At 50.0% G+C, this 18,899-nt stretch overlaps 1 protein-coding gene across 7 annotated transcripts in view; it reads left to right on the plus strand.

Annotated features, from left to right (window-relative positions):
- The window catches only part of AHNAK (AHNAK nucleoprotein), a 127,937-nt gene that overhangs the window by 10,848 nt on the left and 98,190 nt on the right, over positions 1-18,899 (plus strand). For 3 of the 7 annotated variants that reach the window (XM_073217633.1, XM_073217632.1, XM_036995805.2), the window contains exon 5: positions 782-18,561. The exons of the other annotated variants lie outside the window; for them this stretch is intronic. In XM_073217633.1, the coding sequence (XP_073073734.1) occupies positions 782-17,749 (16,968 nt within the window). In that variant the 3' untranslated portion in view covers positions 17,750-18,561. Of the gene's footprint in view, positions 1-781; positions 18,562-18,899 lie in introns of those variants that run through there. 7 annotated transcript variants of the gene reach the window in all.

Raw genomic sequence — 18,899 nt, forward strand, 5'->3', positions numbered from 1 at the left:
GCTGAGCAGCTTCTGTTTCTCTCATGTGTGGCATGTGGCTGATGCTGCCCTTAAAAGTTTCCCATCCATCTTCTCAGAGTGCCACAGCGTGGCAACCCACTCCTCCCTTCTGGACCTAGATGCTGGGAGGGAGGTCAGCTGCTTTGCAAGAATCTTTGAAATGATTCTACAGGGGCCCGGCTCTGCCTCCCAGACACCATTTTTCTACTTCCAGAGGTCTGGACTCATGCGGAGCAGCAAAGTGCCTGGGGGACATTTTGATGCTCCTTCTGATGGCTCATTGATTTAGGGATAATGGGTCCTCAGCGTGGAAGTGTCAACCCCAGCACAGCCAGGCGTGAGTGATGCTCTCTGAGGATTCCCTCCCGAGTAAACAAACAGGACAGGGAGTTAAGGCAGTGAGCTGAGAGCTGAGAGACAAAAGATCAAGTCAGCACAGAGCTGGTCATCATGGTGGCATCCTTGGGACTTGACAGGCTGATTTGAATCTAGAATTGATTGAAAATCCTTCCTCTAGATAACACGGCCCAGGAGTCTCTCTCCCAACCCCAATGGCTTTTGCTTCCCGGAGTTTCCCAGATAATTTGTTTTCCTCCTGTGGTGTGGCTCTCAGCCCCTTTTCTCAGCCCCTTGTGCTCTGCCCCAGGAGGCCCCAAGGACCTCCCTTACGGTCCCGATTTCTCTGGGAGATGGGCAACTGTGCTGTCGGCTGGGCTGTGGCCGGGTGTCTGCAGTTCAGGCAGATTCCATTGCAACCTCTGCCGGCCGTGTCTTTCTGCAGAGCGGGGATGATGAGGAGTACCAGCGCATCTACACCACGAAGATCAAGCCCCGGCTGAAGTCGGAGGACGGAGTAGAAGGGGACCTTGGGGAGACCCAGAGCCGCACCATCACGGTGACCAGAAGGGTCACTGCCTACACTGTGGATGTGACGGGCCGGGAAGGAGCCAAGGACATCGACATCAGCAGCCCTGAGTTCAAGATAAAGATTCCACGGCATGAACTGACTGAAATCTCCACTGTGGATGTGGAGACCCAGCCCGGGAAGACAGTGATCAGACTGCCCTCGGGCTCAGGGGCAGCGCCTCCGACCACAGGCTCTGCTGTGGACACCCGAGCGGGGTCCGCTTCTGCTTCAGGACCAGACCTCCAAGGTGCTGGCCGCTTGAAGCCCCAGGTCACCGTGCCTGGGATAAAGGTGGGAAGCCCAGGTGTCAGTGTCAGTGCAAAGGGCTCGGACTGGGGTGGCAAAGGAGAGGCCCACGTTCCAGGAGTGGATGTTGGGAGTGGGGCAGTAGAGGTGCAGGGCCCACCGCTTGAGAGGGGCAACAATGGGAAAATTAAAATCCCCACCATGAAAATGCCAAAATTTGGTTTCTCGACAGGGCCTGAGGCACCAGAGGCAGGGTTGAGTGTTTCTGCACCTGAATTCTCTGGGGAGCACAAGGGCAGCAAGCCAGGCTTGACCACTGGTGGAAGCATCCAGACCCCTCAGCTGGAAGTCAGTGCTCCCTCTGTCAATGTTGAGGGACTTGAGGGGAAGCTGAAGGGCCCCCAAATCACTGGGCCATCCCTTGAGGGTGACCTAGGCCTGAGAGGTGCCAAGCCACAGGGGAGCACAGGGGTGGACATCTCTGTGCCCAAAATCAAGGGCAGCACCAGTGGCTCCTGTGTGGAAGTTCGAGCCCCTGACATTGATATTCAGGGGCCTGGGGGCAAACTGGACATGGACAAGATGAAAGTCCCCCGATTCCCCTTGTCAGGTTCTAAGGGAGAGGGAGCTGGCATTGATGTGACACTGCCCACGGGTGAAGTGACTCTTCCTGGGGCCTCTGGGGGCGTCAGCCTGCCTGGGATTTCTGCTGGTGGGGTGGAAGGGAAGGTGAAGGGTCCTAAAGTCAAGACTCCTGAAATGATTATTCAGAAACCTAAAATCTCTATGCAAGATGTGGATTTGAGCCTTGGGTCCCCTAAACTGAAAGGAGATATTAAGGTTTCTTCTCCTGGGGTTCACAGTGACATTAAAGGCCCTCAAGTGGCAGTGAAAGGCTCTAAAGTGGACATAGAGACACCCAGTCTAGAGGGGACCCTGACAGGCCCCAACCTTAGTAGTCCTTCTGGGAAAACAGGAACCTGCAGGATCTCTATGGCAGATGTAGACTTAAATGTGGCTCCACCTAAAGTGAAAGGGGATGTGGATGTCATACTCCCAAAAGTAGAAGGAAAAGTCAGAGTCCCTGAAGTTGACATCACAGGCCCCAAGGTGGACATCAGTGCCCCTGATGTGAACATTCATGGCCCAGAGTGGTACCTGAAGATGCCCAAGATGAAAATGCCCAAGTTCAGCACACCAGGAATCAAAGGGGAAGGCCTAGATCTAGACGTGAATCTACCCCAAGGAGATGTCAGTGTTTCAGGGCCCACGGTCAACGTGGAAGCCCCAGATGTCAACATGGGAGGCCTGGGAGGCAAACTTGAAGGCCCTGATATTAAGCTGCCTGAAATGAGTGTCAAGACCCCACAGATCTCCACACCTGGTGTCGGTCTGCATGTCAGAGGCACAACGGTAAAAGGAGAGTGCGGCGTGACAGCACCAGAACTTCAGGGAGAGCTGAAAGGCCCCAAAGTGGACATCGATGCCCCAGAGGTGGACATTCATGGCCCAGACTGGCATGTGAAGATGCCCAAGATGAAAATGCCCAAATTCAGCGTGCCAGGCTTCAAAGCAGAGGGCCCAGACCTGGGTGTGAGCTTGCCCAAGCCTGATGTGGACATTTCTGGACCCAAGGTAGAGGTTAGTGCTCCAGATGTGAGCATTGAGGGACCAGAAGGGAAATTGAAAGGACCTAAGTTTAAGATGCCTGAGATGAATATCAAAGCCCCAAAGATCTCCGTGCCAGATGTGGACTTACATTTGAAAGGCCCTAACGTAAAAGGAGAATATGATGTCACAGTGCCAAAGGTTGAAGGTGAGATTAAAGTTCCTGATGTTGAACTTAAAAGTGCCAAAGTGGACATCGATGCCCCAGAGGTGGACGTTCACAACCCAGACTGGCACCTGAAGATGCCCAAGGTGAAAATGCCCAAGTTCGGCATGCCTGGCTTCAAAGCAGAGGGCCCAGACGTGGATGTGAGTCTGCCCAAGGCCGACATTGATATCTCAGCACCTAAGGTGGATGTTGATGTTCCAGATGTGAATATTGAAGGACCTGAGGGAAAGATGAAGGGTCCCAAGTTTAAGATGCCAGAGATGAATATCAAGGCTCCAAAGATCTCCATGCCTGATGTAGATTTGCATATGAAAGTTCCCAAGGTCAAGGGGGAATATGATGTGACACCACCAAAGCTGGAAGGGGAACTGAAAGGGCCAAAAGTGGACATCAGTGCCCCAGATGTTGAAGTTCATGGTCCTGACTGGAACCTAAAAATGCCCAAGATGAAAATGCCCAAATTTACAATGCCTAGCCTCAAAGGGGAGGGCCCAGAACTGGATGTGAAACTGCCCAAGGCTGATCTGGACATTTCGGCACCCACAGTAGATATTACTGCTCCAGATCTGAGCCTTGAAGGACTGGAAGGAAAGTTGAAAGGTCCCAAATTTAAGATGCCTGAGATGCACTTCAAAGCTCCTAAGATGACTATGCCAGATGTTGACCTGGATCTTAAAGGACCCAAAATGAAAGGAAATCTAGATATGTCAGCACCCAAAATAGAAGGTGAGATGAAAGTACCAGATGTGGACATCAAAGGCCCCAATGTAGACATTAAAGCACCAGATGCAGAAATTCAGGGTGCAGAATGGAGCCTGAAGATGCCCAAGATGAAAATGCCCAAGTTCAGCGTGCCCGGCTTCAAAGCTGAGGGCCCAGACTTGGATGTGAGCCTGCCCAAGGCCGACATTGAAATCGCTGCACCCAAGGTTGACATCGAAGCCCCAGATGTGAACCTTGAGGGACCAGAAGGGAAGCTGAAGGGGCCCAAGTTCAAGATGCCCGAGATGCACTTCAAGGCCCCCAAGATCTCCATGCCTGATGTGGATATAGACTTGAAAGGCCCCAGAGTCAAAGGGGATGTGGATGTGTCTGTGCCCAAGATGGAAGGTGAAATGAAACTGCCAGATGTGGACATCAAAGGACCCAGAATGGACATTGATGTCCCAGATGTGGATGTTCATGGCCCAGACTGGCACCTGAAGATGCCCAAGGTGAAAATGCCCAAGTTCAGCATGCCCGGCTTCAAAGCTGAGGGCCCAGACTTGGATGTGAGCCTGCCCAAGGCCGACATTGAAATCGCTGCACCCAACGTTGACATCGAAGCCCCAGATTTGAGCCTTGAGGGACCAGAAGGGAAGCTGAAGGGCCCCAAGTTCAAGATGCCCGAGATGCACTTCAAAGCCCCCAAGATCTCCATGCCTGATGTGGACCTGAATCTTACAGGCCCAAAACTAAAGGGGGGTGTGGATGTGTCTCTGCCTGATGTAGAAGGTGAAGTGAAAGTGTCAGATGTGGACATTAAAGGACCCAAAGTTGACATCAGTGCCCCAGATGTGGATGTTCATGGCCCAGACTGGCACCTGAAGATGCCCAAGGTGAAAATGCCCAAGTTCAGCATGCCGGGCTTCAAAGGAGAGGGCCCAGACGTGGATGTGAGCCTGCCCAAGGCCGACATTGATGTCTCTGGGCCTAAGGTGGATGTTGAAGTTCCAGATGTGAATATTGAAGGTCCTGAAGCAAAACTAAAGGGTCCTAAATTTAAGATGCCAGAAATGAATATAAAGCCTCAGAAGATATCCATGCCAGATGTTGGTTTGCATTTGAAAGGTCCTAAAATGAAGGGAGATTATGATGTTACAGTCCCAAAAGTAGAAGGAGAGTTAAAAGCTCCTGATGTCAACATCAGAGGTCCCAAAGTGGACGTTAATGCACCAGATGTGGGAGTTCATGGCCCAGATTGGCACCTGAAGATGCCCAAGGTGAAAATGCCCAAGTTCAGCATGCCTGGCTTCAAAGGAGAGGGCCCGGATGTGGATGTGAGCCTGCCCAAGGCTGACATTGATGTTTCAGGACCCAAGGTGGACATTGATGCTCCAGATGTGAATATTGAAAGTCCAGAGGGGAAACTAAAGGGTCCCAAGTTCAAGATGCCAAGCATGAATATACAGACGCACAAAATCTCAATGCCTGATGTTGGACTTAACCTGAAAGCCCCTAAACTGAAAGCGGATGTAGATTTTTCCCTTCCCAAAGTGGAAGGAGACTTGAAAGGTCCTGAAGTTGATGTAAAATCCCCTAAGATGGATGTGGATGTTGGTGATATTGATCTGGAATGTCCTGATGCAAAGTTGAAAGGCCCCAAGTTTAAGATGCCCGAGATGCACTTTAAGGCCCCCAAGATCTCCATGCCTGATGTGGACTTACACCTGAAAGGCCCCAGAGTCAAAGGGGATGTGGATGTGTCTGTGCCCAAGGTGGAAGGTGAAATGAAAGTGCCAGATGTGGACGTCAGAGGCCCCAAAGTGGATGTTGATGCCCCAGATGTGGGAGTTCATGGCCCAGACTGGCACCTGAAGATGCCCAAGGTAAAAATGCCCAAGTTCAGCATGCCAGGCTTCAAAGGAGAGGGCCCAGAAGTGGATGTGAGCCTGCCCAAGGCTGACATTAATGTGTCTGGACCCAAAGTGGACATTGATGCTCCCGATCTGGATATTGAGGGACCAGAAGGAAAATTAAAAGGCTCTAAATTTAAGATGCCTAAGCTGAATATCAAAGCTCCCAAGATATCCATGCCAGATGTAGACTTGAATTTGAAGGGACCCAAACTGAAAGGAGAGATAGATGCTTCTGTGCCAGAAATAGAAGGTGATCTCAGAGGTCCCCAGGTTGATATCAAAGGTCCCAATGTGGATGTGGAGATGCCTGATGTTGATCTGGAATGTCCTGATGCAAAGTTGAAAGGCCCCAAGTTCAAGATGCCTGAGATGCACTTCAAGGCCCCCAAGATCTCCATGCCTGATGTGGACTTACACCTGAAAGGCCCCAAAGTCAAAGGGGATGTGGATGTGTCTGTGCCCAAGGTGGAAGGTGAAATGAAAGTGCCAGATGTGGACATCAAAGGACCCAGAATGGACATTGATGTCCCAGATGTGGATGTTCATGGCCCAGACTGGAACTTGAAGATGCCCAAGATGAAGATGCCCAAGTTCAGCATGCCCGGCTTCAAAGCTGAGGGCCCAGACTTGGATGTGAGCCTGCCCAAGGCCGACATTGAAATCGCTGCACCCAAGGTTGACATCGAAGCCCCAGATATGAGCCTTGAGGGACCAGAAGGGAAGCTGAAGGGCCCCAAGTTCAAGATGCCCGAGATGCACTTTAAGGCCCCCAAGATCTCCATGCCTGATGTGGACTTACACTTGAAAGGCCCCAGAGTCAAAGGGGATGTGGATGTGTCTGTCCCAAAATTGGAAGGAGATTTGAAAGGTCCCAGTGTGGGTGTGGAGGTGCCTGATGTTGATCTGGAATGTCCTGATGCAAAGTTGAAAGGCCCCAAGTTCAAGATGCCTGAGATGCACTTCAAGGCCCCCAAGATCTCCATGCCTGATGTGGACTTACACCTGAAAGGCCCCAGAGTCAAAGGGGATGTGGATGTGTCTGTGCCCAACGTGGAAGGTGAAATGAAAGTGCCAGATGTGGACATCAAAGGACCTAAAGTTGATATCAGTGCCCCAGATGTGGGAGTCCATGGCCCAGACTGGCACCTGAAGATGCCCAAGATGAAAATGCCCAAGTTCAGCATGCCGGGCTTCAAAGGAGAGGGCCCGGATGTGGATGTGAACCTGCCCAAGGCTGACATTGACATTTCTGTACCAAAGGTTGACATTGAAGTCCCAGATGTGAGCCTTGAGGGACCAGAAGGAAAACTGAAAGGTAGTAAGTTCAAGATGCCTGAAATGCACTTTCATGCCCCCAAGATCTCCATGCCTGATGTTGATTTCAACTTAAAGGGATCTAAAATCAAAGGAGACTTTGATGTTTCTGCCCCAAAGCTAGAGGGAGAATTCAAGGGTCCAGAATTGGATGTCAAAGGCCCCAAATTAGATGCTGACATGCCAGATGTATCTGTGGAAGGTCCAGATGGCAAATGGAAAGGTCCTAAATTTAAGATGCCAGACATGCACTTTAAATCTCCCAAAATCTCCATGCCAGATATTGATCTACACTTAAAAAGCCCCAAGATAAAGGGAGAGGTGGATGTAAATATTCCCAAATTGGAAGGTGACCTCAAAGGGCCAGATATCAAAGGTGACATCAGTGGGCCAGATATTGACATTGAAGGGCCAGAGGGCAAATTGAAAGGCCCCAAGTTCAAGATTCCTGACATGCATTTCAAAGCTCCAAATATTTCTATGCCTGATGTGGATCTAAATATGAAAGGACCAAAACTTAAGGGAGATGTAGATGTGTCTGTGCCTGAGGTAGAAGGTAAAATTAAAGCACCAGATGTGAATATCAAAGGCCCCAAAGTGGATATAAATGCTCCTGATGTTCACGGCCCAGACTGGCACCTGAAGATGCCCAAGATGAAAATGCCCAAGTTCAGCGTGCCCGGCTTCAAAGGAGAGGGCCCGGACGTGGATGTGAGCCTGCCCAAGGCCGACATTGATGTCTCAGCACCCAAAGTGGACATTGAAGGTCCTGATGTTAATATAGAAGGACCTGAGGGAAAATTGAAAGGTCCCAAGTTCAAGATGCCCGAGATGAACATCAAAGCCCCCAAGATCTCCATGCCTGACTTTGACTTGCACCTGAAAGGTCCGAAGGTCAAAGGAGATGTGGATGTTTCCCTGCCTAAGATGGAGGGTGACCTAAAAGGCCCTGAAGTTGACCTCAAAGGCCCCAAAATGGACATCGATGTCCCAGATGTGGATGTTCATGGCCCAGACTGGCATCTGAAGATGCCCAAGGTGAAAATGCCCAAGTTCAGCATGCCGGGCTTCAAAGGAGAAGGCCCAGAAGTGGATGTGAGCCTGCCCAAGGCCGACATTGACATCTCAGCACCCAAGGTGGATGTTGAATGTCCTGTTGTGAATGTTGAAGGACCTGAAGGAAAGTGGAAAAGTCCGAAGTTTAAGATGCCTGAAATGCATTTTAAGACTCCAAAGATATCCATGCCAGATATTGATCTTAATTTAACAGGTCCAAAAATGAAAGGAGATGTGGATGTCACAGGTCCCAAGATAGAAGGAGATCTAAAAGGCCCTGAAGTTGACATCAAAGGCCCTAAAGTGGACATTGATGCCCCAGATGTGGATGTTCATGGCCCGGACTGGCACCTGAAGATGCCCAAGGTGAAAATGCCCAAGTTCAGCATGCCTGGCTTCAAAGGAGAGGGCCCGGACGTGGATGTGAGCCTGCCCAAGGCCGACATTAATGTCTCAGCACCCAAAGTGGACATTGAAGGTCCTGATGTTAATATCGAAGGACCTGAGGGAAAGTTGAAAGGTTCCAAGTTCAAGATGCCCGAGATGAACATCAAAGCCCCCAAGGTCTCCATGCCTGACTTTGACTTGCACCTGAAAGGTCCGAAGGTCAAAGGAGATGTGGATGTTTCCCTGCCTAAGGTGGAGGGTGACCTAAAAGGCCCTGAAGTTGACATCAAAGGCCCTAAAGTGGACATCGATGTCCCAGATGTGGATGTTCAGGGCCCAGACTGGCACCTGAAGATGCCCAGGATGAAAATGCCCAAGTTCAGCATGCCGGGTTTCAAAGGAGAGGGCCCAGAAGTGGATGTGAGCCTGCCCAAGGGTGACATTGATCTCTCAGCACCTAAGGTGGATGTTGAAGTTCCTGATGTCAATATTGAAGGTCCTGACGCAAAATTAAAGGGCCCCAAGTTCAAGATGCCTGAAATGAACATCAAAGCCCCCAAGATCTCCATGCCTGACTTTGACTTGCACCTGAAAGGTCCTAAGGTCAAAGGAGATGTGGATGTTTCCCTGCCTAAAGTGGACGGTAACCTAAAAGGCCCTGAAGTTGACATCAAAGGCCCCAAAATGGACATTGATGTCCCGGATGTGGACGTTCATGGCCCAGACTGGCACCTGAAGATGCCCAAGGTGAAAATGCCTAAATTCAGCATGCCAGGCTTCAAAGGAGAGGGCCCAGAAGTGGATGTGAACCTGCCCAAGGCTGACATTGACATCTCAGCACCCAAGGTGGAGATTGAAAGCCCTGATGTTAATATTGAAGGACCAGATGCGCAACTGAAGGGTCCCAAGTTCAAGATGCCCGAGATGAACATTAAAGCCCCCAAGATCTCCATGCCTGACATTGATCTTAATTTGAAGAGCCCCAAAATGAAGGGTGATGTGGATGTGTCTTTACCAAAAGTAGAAGGTGTGATTAAGGTTCCTGATGTGGATATTAAAGGCCCCAAAGTGGACATTGATGCCCCAGATGTGGATGTTCATGGCCCAGACTGGCACCTGAAGATGCCCAAGGTGAAAATGCCCAAGTTCAGCATGCCGGGCTTCAAAGCAGAGGGCCCAGAAGTGGATGTGAGCCTGCCCAAGGCTGACATTGATGTTTCAGGACCCAAGGTGGACACTGATGTTCCAGATGTGAATATTGAGGGTCCCGATGCAAAGCTGAAGGGCCCCAAGTTCAAAATGCCTGAGATGAACATCAAAGCTCCTAAGATATCAATGCCGGATTTGGACCTTAATCTTAAAGGCCCTAAAATGAAAGGAGAGGTGGATGTTTCACTTCCAAACATAGAGGGTGATTTGAAAGGGCCTACTCTTGACATTAAGGGCACGAAAGTAGATTTAGATGCTCCTGGTATTGACATTCATGGCCCAGAAGGTAAATTAAAAGGTCCAAACCTGAAGATGCCTGACATGCAAGTAAACATTCCCAAGATCTCCATGCCAGAAATTGACCTGAATTTGAAAGGCTCAAAGCTTAAGGGAGATGTTGATATTTCTGGGCCCAAATTGGAAGGTGACATTAAGGCTCCCAAGTTGGATGTAAAGGGCCCAGAAGTGGATATTTCTGGCCCTAAGCTGAATATTGAAGGCAAGTCAAAGAAATCTCGTTTTAAGCTTCCCAAATTTAATTTTTCGGGCTCTAAAGTTCAGACACCTGAGGTGGATGTCAAAGTTAAAAAGCCAGATATTGATGTGACAGGTCCAAAAGTTGACATTAATGCTCCTGATGTTGAGGTTCAAGGAAAAGTTAAAGGCTCCAAGTTCAAAATGCCTTTCCTGAGTATTTCATCTCCTAAAGTTTCTATGCCTGATGTGGAGTTAAACCTGAAAGGTCCTAAAGTCAAAGGAGACTTAGATGTTGCAGCTCCCAGTTTAGAAGGTGACTTTAAAGGACCCAAAATGGATATAAAAGCACCAGAAGTAAATCTTGATGCACCTGATGTGGATGTTCATAGTCCAGACTGGAATTTGAAAATGCCCAAGATGAAAATGCCTAAGTTTGGTGTGCCTGGCTTAAAAGCAGAAGGGGCAGATATGACTGTGGATCTGCCAAAAGGAGATATCAACATAGAGGGGCCCAGAATGAACATTGAAGGCCCAGAAATCAATGTGGAAGGACTAGAAGGAGGCTTGAAAGGTCCCAAACTCAAGATGCCTGACATGAATATCAAAGCTCCCAAGATCTCCATGCCTGACCTTGATTTAAACCTGAGGGGTCCCAAGTTGAAAGGTGATGTGGATGTTTCTCTGCCCAAAGTTGAAGGAGATCTGAAAGGGCCAGAGGTTGATATCAAGGGCCCCAAAGTGGACATTGATATCCCAGATGTGGGAGTTCATGGCCCAGACTGGCACCTGAAGATGCCCAAGGTGAAAATGCCCAAGTTCGGCATGCCGGGCTTCAAAGCAGAGGGCCCAGACGTGGATGTGAGCCTGCCCAAGGCCGACATTGATCTCTCAGCACCCAAAGTGGATGTTGAAGTTCCAGAGGTCAGTATTGAAGGTCCAGATGCAAAACTGAAAGCCTCCAAGTTCAAGATGCCTGAGATGAACATCAAAGTCCCCAAAGTCTCCATGCCTGACCTTGATCTGAACTTGAAGGGTCCTAAAATTAAGGGTGATATGGATGTGTCTTTGCCAAAAGTGGAAGGTGACCTAAAGGGCCCTGAGGTGGACATCAAGGGCCCCAAAGTGGATATTGACACTCCTGATATTAACATCGAAGGGCCAGAGGGGAAATTGAAGGGGCCCAAATTCAAGATGCCAGAGATGCACCTGAAAGCTCCCAAGATCTCCATGCCTGACATTGATTTAAACCTGAAGGGCCCCAAAATGAAGGGTGACATGGATGTATCTGTACCTAAAGTTGAAGGGGATTTGAAAGGCCCTGAGATTGATATCAGAAGTCCCAAAGTGGACATTGATGCCCCTGATGTGGATGTTCACGGCCCAGACTGGCACTTGAAGATGCCCAAGATGAAAATGCCCAAGTTCAGCATGCCCGGCTTCAAAGGAGAGGGCCCGGACGTGGATGTGAGCCTGCCCAAGGCCGACATTAATGTCTCAGCACCCAAAGTGGACATTGAAGGTCCTGATGTTAATATTGAAGGACCTGAGGGAAAGTTGAAAGGTCCCAAGTTCAAGATGCCTGAGATGAACATCAAAGCCCCCAAGATCTCCATGCCTGACTTTGACTTGCACCTGAAAGGTCCGAAGGTCAAAGGAGATGTGGATGTTTCCCTGCCTAAGGTGGAGGGTGACCTAAAAGGCCCTGAAGTTGACATCAAAGGCCCTAAAATGGACATTGATGTCCCAGATGTGGGAGTTCATGGCCCAGACTGGCATCTGAAGATGCCCAAGGTGAAAATGCCCAAGTTCAGCATGCCTGGCTTCAAAGGAGAGGGCCCAGAAGTGGATGTGAGCCTGCCCAAGGCTGACATTGACATCTCAGCACCCAAGGTGGATGTTGAAGTTCCCGATGTCAATATCGAAGGTCCAGATGCGAAACTGAAGGGCCCCAAGTTCAAGATGCCTGAAATGAACATCAAAGCCCCCAAGGTCTCCATGCCTGACTTTGACTTGCACCTGAAAGGTCCTAAGGTCAAAGGAGATGTGGATGTTTCCCTGCCTAAGGTGGAAGGTGACCTAAAAGGCCCTGATGTTGACCTCAAAGGCCCCAAGATGGACATTGATGTCCCAGATGTGGACGTTCATGGCCCAGACTGGCACCTGAAGATGCCCAAGGTGAAAATGCCCAAGTTCAGCATGCCGGGCTTCAAAGGAGAGGGCCCAGAAGTGGATGTGAGCCTGCCCAAGGCCGACATTGACATCTCAGGACCTAAGGTGGACATAGACACTCCTGACATGGACATTCATGGTCCAGAAGGGAAACTGAAGGGCCCCAAGTTTAAAATGCCTGACCTGCACCTCAAGGCACCAAAGATATCCATGCCTGAGGTCGACCTGAATCTGAAGGGTCCCAAGGTAAAAGGCGATGTGGACATTTCTCTGCCCAGAGTGGAAGGAGACCTCAAGGGCCCTGAAGTTGACATCAAGGGCCCCAAAATGGATGTCGATGTCCCGGATGTGGACATTCATGGCCCAGACTGGCACCTGAAGATGCCCAAGGTGAAAATGCCCAAGTTCGGCATGCCGGGCTTCAAAGCAGAGGGCCCAGACATGGATGTGAGCTTGCCCAAGGGTGACATTGATCTCTCAGCACCTAAGGTGGATGTTGAAGTTCCTGATGTCAATATTGAAGGTCCTGACGCAAAACTAAAGGGCCCCAAGTTCAAGATGCCTGAAATGAACATCAAAGCCCCCAAGATCTCCATGCCTGACTTTGACTTACACCTGAAGGGTCCCAAGATAAAGGGCGATGTGGACGTTTCCCTGCCTAAGGTGGAAGGTGACTTCAAGGGCCCGGAAATTGACATCAAGGGGCCCAAAGTGGACATCGATGCTCCTGATGTGGACGTTCATGGCCCAGATTGGCACCTGAAGATGCCCAAGGTGAAAATGCCCAAGTTCGGCATGCCAGGCTTCAAAGCTGAGGGCCCGGATGTGGATGTGAGCCTGCCCAAGGGTGACATTGATGTTTCAGGACCCAAGGTGGACATTGATGTTCCAGATGTGAATATTGAAGGTCCTGATGCAAAACTAAAGGGCTCCAAGTTCAAGATGCCTGAGATGAATATCAAAGCCCCCAAAATATCAATGCCTGACCTTGACTTTAACCTGAGGGCCCCCAAAATGAAGGGTGATGTGGATGTCTCTCTGCCTAAGGTGGAAGGTGACCTCAAGGGCCCTGAAATTGACATAAAGGGCCCTAAGTTGGAAGTTGACACTCCAGACATCAATATTGAAGGTCCAGAAGGAAAATTGAAGGGGCCCAAATTTAAGATGCCAGAGATGCACATTAAAACTCCTAAGATTTCTATGCCAGACTTTGACTTAAATCTGAAAGGGCCTAAGGCAAAGGGGAATGTGGACCTTTCACTTTCTAAAGTGGAAGGTGATCTGAAAGGGCCAGAGGTGGACATCGAAGGCCCTGAAGGGAAACTCAAAGGTCCCAAATTTAAGATGTCTGATGTCCATTTCAAAACCCCACAAATCTCCATGAGTGACATTGACTTGAACTTGAAGGGACCTAAGATAAAAGGAGATTTGGACATTTCCAGTCCTAAATTGGAAGGAGATCTGAAAGGTCCCAAAGTGGATTTTAAAGGCCCTAAGCTGGACATAGACACTCCTGACATGGACATTCATGGTCCAGAAGGGAAACTGAAGGGCCCCAAGTTTAAAATGCCTGACCTGCACCTCAAGGCACCAAAGATATCCATGCCTGAAGTCGACCTGAATCTGAAGGGTCCCAAGGTAAAAGGCGATGTGGACATTTCTCTGCCCAGAGTGGAAGGAGACCTCAAGGGCCCTGAAGTTGACATCAAGGGCCCCAAAATGGATGTCGATGTCCCGGATGTGGACATTCATGGCCCAGACTGGCACCTGAAGATGCCCAAGGTGAAAATGCCCAAGTTCGGCATGCCGGGCTTCAAAGCAGAGGGCCCAGACGTGGATGTGAGCCTGCCCAAGGCCGATATTGATCTCTCAGCACCCAGAGTGGATGTTGAAGTTCCAGAGGTCAGTATTGAAGGTCCAGATGCAAAACTGAAGGGCCCCAAGTTCAAGATGCCAGAGATGAACATTAAAGCTCCTAAGATCTCCATGCCTGACTTTGACTTACACCTGAAGGGTCCCAAGATAAAGGGCGATGTGGACGTTTCCCTGCCTAAGGTGGAAGGTGATTTCAAGGGCCCGGAAATTGACATCAAGGGGCCCAAAGTGGACATCGATGCTCCTGATGTGGACGTTCATGGCCCAGATTGGCACCTGAAGATGCCCAAGGTGAAAATGCCCAAGTTCGGCATGCCGGGCTTCAAAGCTGAGGGCCCAGATGTGGATTTGAGCCTGCCCAAGGGTGACATTGATGTTTCAGGACCCAAGGTGGACATTGATGTTCCAGATGTGAATATCGAAGGTCCTGACGCAAAACTGAAGGGCCCGAAGTTCAAGATGCCTGACATAAATATCAAAGCCCCCAAGATCTCCATGCCTGATGTTGACCTGGATTTGAAAGGACCTAAAGTCAAAGGTGATTTTGATGTGTCTGTCCCTAAGATTGAAGGTACCTTTAAAGGCCCAGAGGTGGACCTGAAAGGTCCAGGCCTGCATTTTGAAGGCCCTGATGCCAAACTCAGTGGCCCAAACTTGAAGATGCCGTCACTGGATATATCTGCCCCTAAAGTAACTGCTCCTGATGTTGATTTACATCTCAAGACACCCAAAATTGGAGTTTCTGGTCCCCAGGTAGAAGGTGGTGAACTGGACTTCAAGGGGCCTAAAGTGGATTTAGAAGCTCCAAGTTTAGATGTGCAAGTGGAGAGCCCAGACGTGAACATTGAGGGGCCAGATGTTAAAATTCCCAAATTTAAGAAACCCAAGTTTGGGTTTGGAGCAAAAAGCCCCAAAGCTGACTTCAAGTCCCCTTCGCTCGATGTGACTGTTCCTGAAGCAGAGCTGAATGTTGAGACTCCTGAAATTAGTGTTGGCAGCAAGGGCAAGAAAAGCAAGTTTAAAATGCCTAAAATTCACATGAGTGGTCCTAAAATTAAGGCCAAAAAACAGGGATTTGATTTGAATGTTCCCGGAGGTGAAATTGATGCCGCTCTCAAGACTTCTGATGTAGACGTCAATGTTGCCGGTCTGGATGCCTCGCTTAAAGTCGATATGAAATCTCCCAAAACCAAGAAACCTATGTTTGGGAAAATGTACTTCCCAGATGTAGAATTTGACATTAAATCACCTAAATTTAAAGCTGAGGCCCCCCTCCCTAGCCCCAAAATGGAAGGCGAAATCCAGGTACCTGATCTGGGTATTTCTTCACCAGGGATTAATGTGGAAGGTCCTGACATCAAGCTCAAGGCTTCCAAGTTCAAGGTGCCAGATGTGGATGTCTCAGTGCCAAAAATAGAGGGGGACCTGAAAGGCCCCAGGGTACCAGCAAACTTGGGTGCACCGGACCTCAACATCGAAGGCCCAGATGCTAAAGTGAAAGCACCATCGTTTGGCATTTCTGCCCCTCAAGTCTCCATCCCTGATGTGAATGTTAGCTTGAAAGGACCAAATATAAAGGGTGATGTCCCCAGTGTGGGAATGGAAGGACCAGAAGTAGACCTGCAAGGTCCAGAATCGAAAATCAAGTTCCCCAAGTTTTCAATGCCCAAGATTGGCATCCCTGGTATGAAAATGGAAGGTGGGGGAGCTGAGGTCCATGCCCAGCTGCCCTCTCTTGAAGGAGGCTTGAGTGCACCAGATGTTCAGCTCGAAGGGCCTGATGTGTCTCTGAAGGGGCCAAAAGTAGACTTTCCTTCAGTGAGCCTCGCTATGCCAAAAGTCTCTGGACCTGACCTTGACCTCAACTTGAAAGGACCAAGTTTGAAGGGAGACCTGGATGTATCTCCCCCCAGCATGAAGGTGCATGCCCCAGGGCTTGACCTCCGAAGTGTTGGTGGAAAGGTGAAGGTGGAAGGAGACGGTGTGACAGTGCCTGGGATCGATGCCACAACCATGCTTCACGTCGGTGTGCCAGACGTGACCTTGAAGGGACCAAGCCTGCAGGGAGACCTGGCTGTCTCTGGTGACATCAAGTGTCCTAAAGTATCAGTAGGCGCTCCAGATCTAAGCTTGGAGGCACCTGAAGGTGGTATTAGACTTCCCCAAATGAAACTGCCGCAGTTTGGCATCTCTGCTCCAGGGCCTGACTTGGACATTAATGTCAAGGGGCCACAAGTTACTGGAGAACTGAAGGGGCCAGGCATGGATGTGAACCTCGGAGGACTGAACCTGAAAGGGCCTCAGATGTCTGGTCCTCAAATCTCAGCACCGGGCATGGACTTGAACTTGGAAGGACCAAAAGTAAAAGGGAGCCTCGGGGCCACTGGTGAGATGAAAGGCCCCACTGCTGGAGGAGGTCTTCTGGGCATCAGTGCTCAAGGCTTAGAGGGAAACCTCCAGATGTCTGGAATTAAGTCCTCTGGCTGTGGCATGGAGCTGCCAGGACTGACTGTGAAACTCCCAACTGGGCAAATCTCTGGTCCTGAAATGAAAGGTGATCTGAAAGGTCCGGGACTAGGTTTCCACGGGGCTGCTCCTGATGTTAGCTTGAAGGGGCCTTCGTTTAGTGTGGCATCTCCTGAGTCAGATTTCGGTGTCAGCCTGAAGGGCCCCCAAATCAAAGGAGGTATTGATGTTTCAGGGGGTGTCAGTGCCCCAGATACCAGCCTGGGTGAAGGGCAAGTGAGTATTAAAGGTTCCGGGAGTGAGAGGAGAGGCCCTCAGGCCTCCTCCGCCCTCACCTTGGGTGCACCGAGGTTTGCTGGGGGACTTCATTTCTCAGGACCAAAGGTAGAAGGAGATGTGAAAGGAGGCCACATCGGACTCCAGGGTCTGGGGCTGAGTGTGTCCGGGCCTCAAGGTCACTTGGAAAGTGGGTCTGGAAAAGTAACATTCCCCAAGATGAAGATCCCCAAGTTCACCTTCTCCGGCCGGGAGCTGGTCGGCAGAGAAGTGGGGGTGGATATTAACTTCCCTAAAGCAGAGGCTAGTGTCCAGTCGGGTGCCGGAGAGGACGAGTGGGAAGAATCCGACGTAAAACTGAAGAAGTCCAAAATCAAAATGCCTAAGTTCCATTTTTCCAAAGCCAAGGGGAAAGGTGGCGTCACCAGCTCACCTGAAGCATCCATTTCAGGGTCCAAAGGGGACCTGAAGAGCTCGAAGGCCAGCCTAGGCTCTCTGGAAGGAGAGGCTGAGGCCGAAGCATCTTCGCCCAAAGGCAAATTCTCCTTATTCAAAAGCAAGAAGCCCCGGCATCGTTCAAATTCCTTCAGTGATGAAAAGGAGCTCTCGGCACCTTCCACCCCAACGGGGACTCTGGAGTTTGAAGGTGGGGAAGCGTCACCAGAAGGCGGGAAGGGCAAAGGGAAACATGGAAAGCTGAAATTTGGTACCTTTGGTGGATTGGGGTCAAAGAGCAAAGGTCATTATGAGGTGACAGGGAGTGATGATGAGGCAGGCAAGCTGCAGGGGAGTGGAGTGTCCTTGGCCTCTAAGAAGTCCCGACTGTCGTCATCGTCTAGCAGTGACAGTGGGACCAAGGTTGGCATCCAGCTTCCCGAGGTGGAGCTGGCGGTGTCCACGAGGAAAGAGTAGCAGGCCTTTGTGTGTGTACATACATGTATAAAAATACTTCAGCCTTGGGTGTGTTTGTATATAAACGCCAAAGAGAAACACCCCGACAGCCTCAGCAATAATGCAAAGAGCTGGCCTCTGCCAGCGGCAAGCGCGGGAAAACCAACCGCCTGGGCTCCCGGAGCTTTACAGACAAGTAAAGCGTTCAAGTTCGTCCAGCCCACGTGCAAGTCAACGATATTTGCCTTATGATTTCAGTTTTTTTGCATTGAATGCTGAGAGCTCCTGTTTACTAAGCCAGCTTTTGTGTTTATTCTCATTTTTACTGAACATTGTTAGTGTTGGGGTAATGGAAACTCACTTTTTCATTGTAATGACTTTTGGGGCTTTTGTTAGTAAGGGTGGGGTGGGGTAGAAGGCAGTAGAGGGGGCCAGACCTCCATTTCTCCTAAGATTGGATCTACTCCAGCAGCAAATGCCCAAAGGGGGCTGAGAGGGGCTGCTAGCAGGGTGTGTGGGTGTCTTAACTCCTTAGCATCGCTTTTCTCCCCAGGGGTGGTGGTCCCAGCGGGTTTGGTGCTCACCGTAAGAGAGAATTAGAATCTGTTTGCAAATTGGCCAACCCACCAGCTCAGCGCTGGGGAGGGCTTCCATTCTGGGTATCGCAAAAGAAATGTTTTCTTTATGACTGCCACGTCCTGATAGTAGTTCTGATTTCTTTTAACAAATGTTATCATGATTAAGAAAATTTCCAGCACTTTAATGGCAAATTAATTGAGAATGTAAGAAAATCAATGCTGTCAAAGGCAAATAAAGCTGTTTATTAACCCTGATATGCCTTTGCATTCTGTGTTGGGGGGCGGAGGATGAAGCCTGGGGTGGCACCACCCACAGCCCTGGCAGTGCCGCCTGGACCCACCCGGTGGCAATGCTGGTTTCCACGGTGGGTAACAGGAGGCAGCCCATCCGCTTCTTGATGGTCACAGTGAGGCTGGCTGCACCATTGCTGAGGAATCAAGAGAGCCTTGGCGTGCTGGCAGCCCCAGCCCCAGGACCCACCCACCCTCCAACTTTGCATCCTCAGATTTCAATCCACAATTCAGAAATGGTCCTGAATGGAGAAAGAGATACAGATGTGAATGGGAAAAACAGCTGGTTGGAGTGGTAGAAA

Source organism: Manis javanica, chromosome 11 (assembly GCF_040802235.1).
Source record: "Manis javanica isolate MJ-LG chromosome 11, MJ_LKY, whole genome shotgun sequence".
In the NCBI taxonomy this organism is placed as follows: Eukaryota; Metazoa; Chordata; class Mammalia; order Pholidota; family Manidae; genus Manis; species Manis javanica.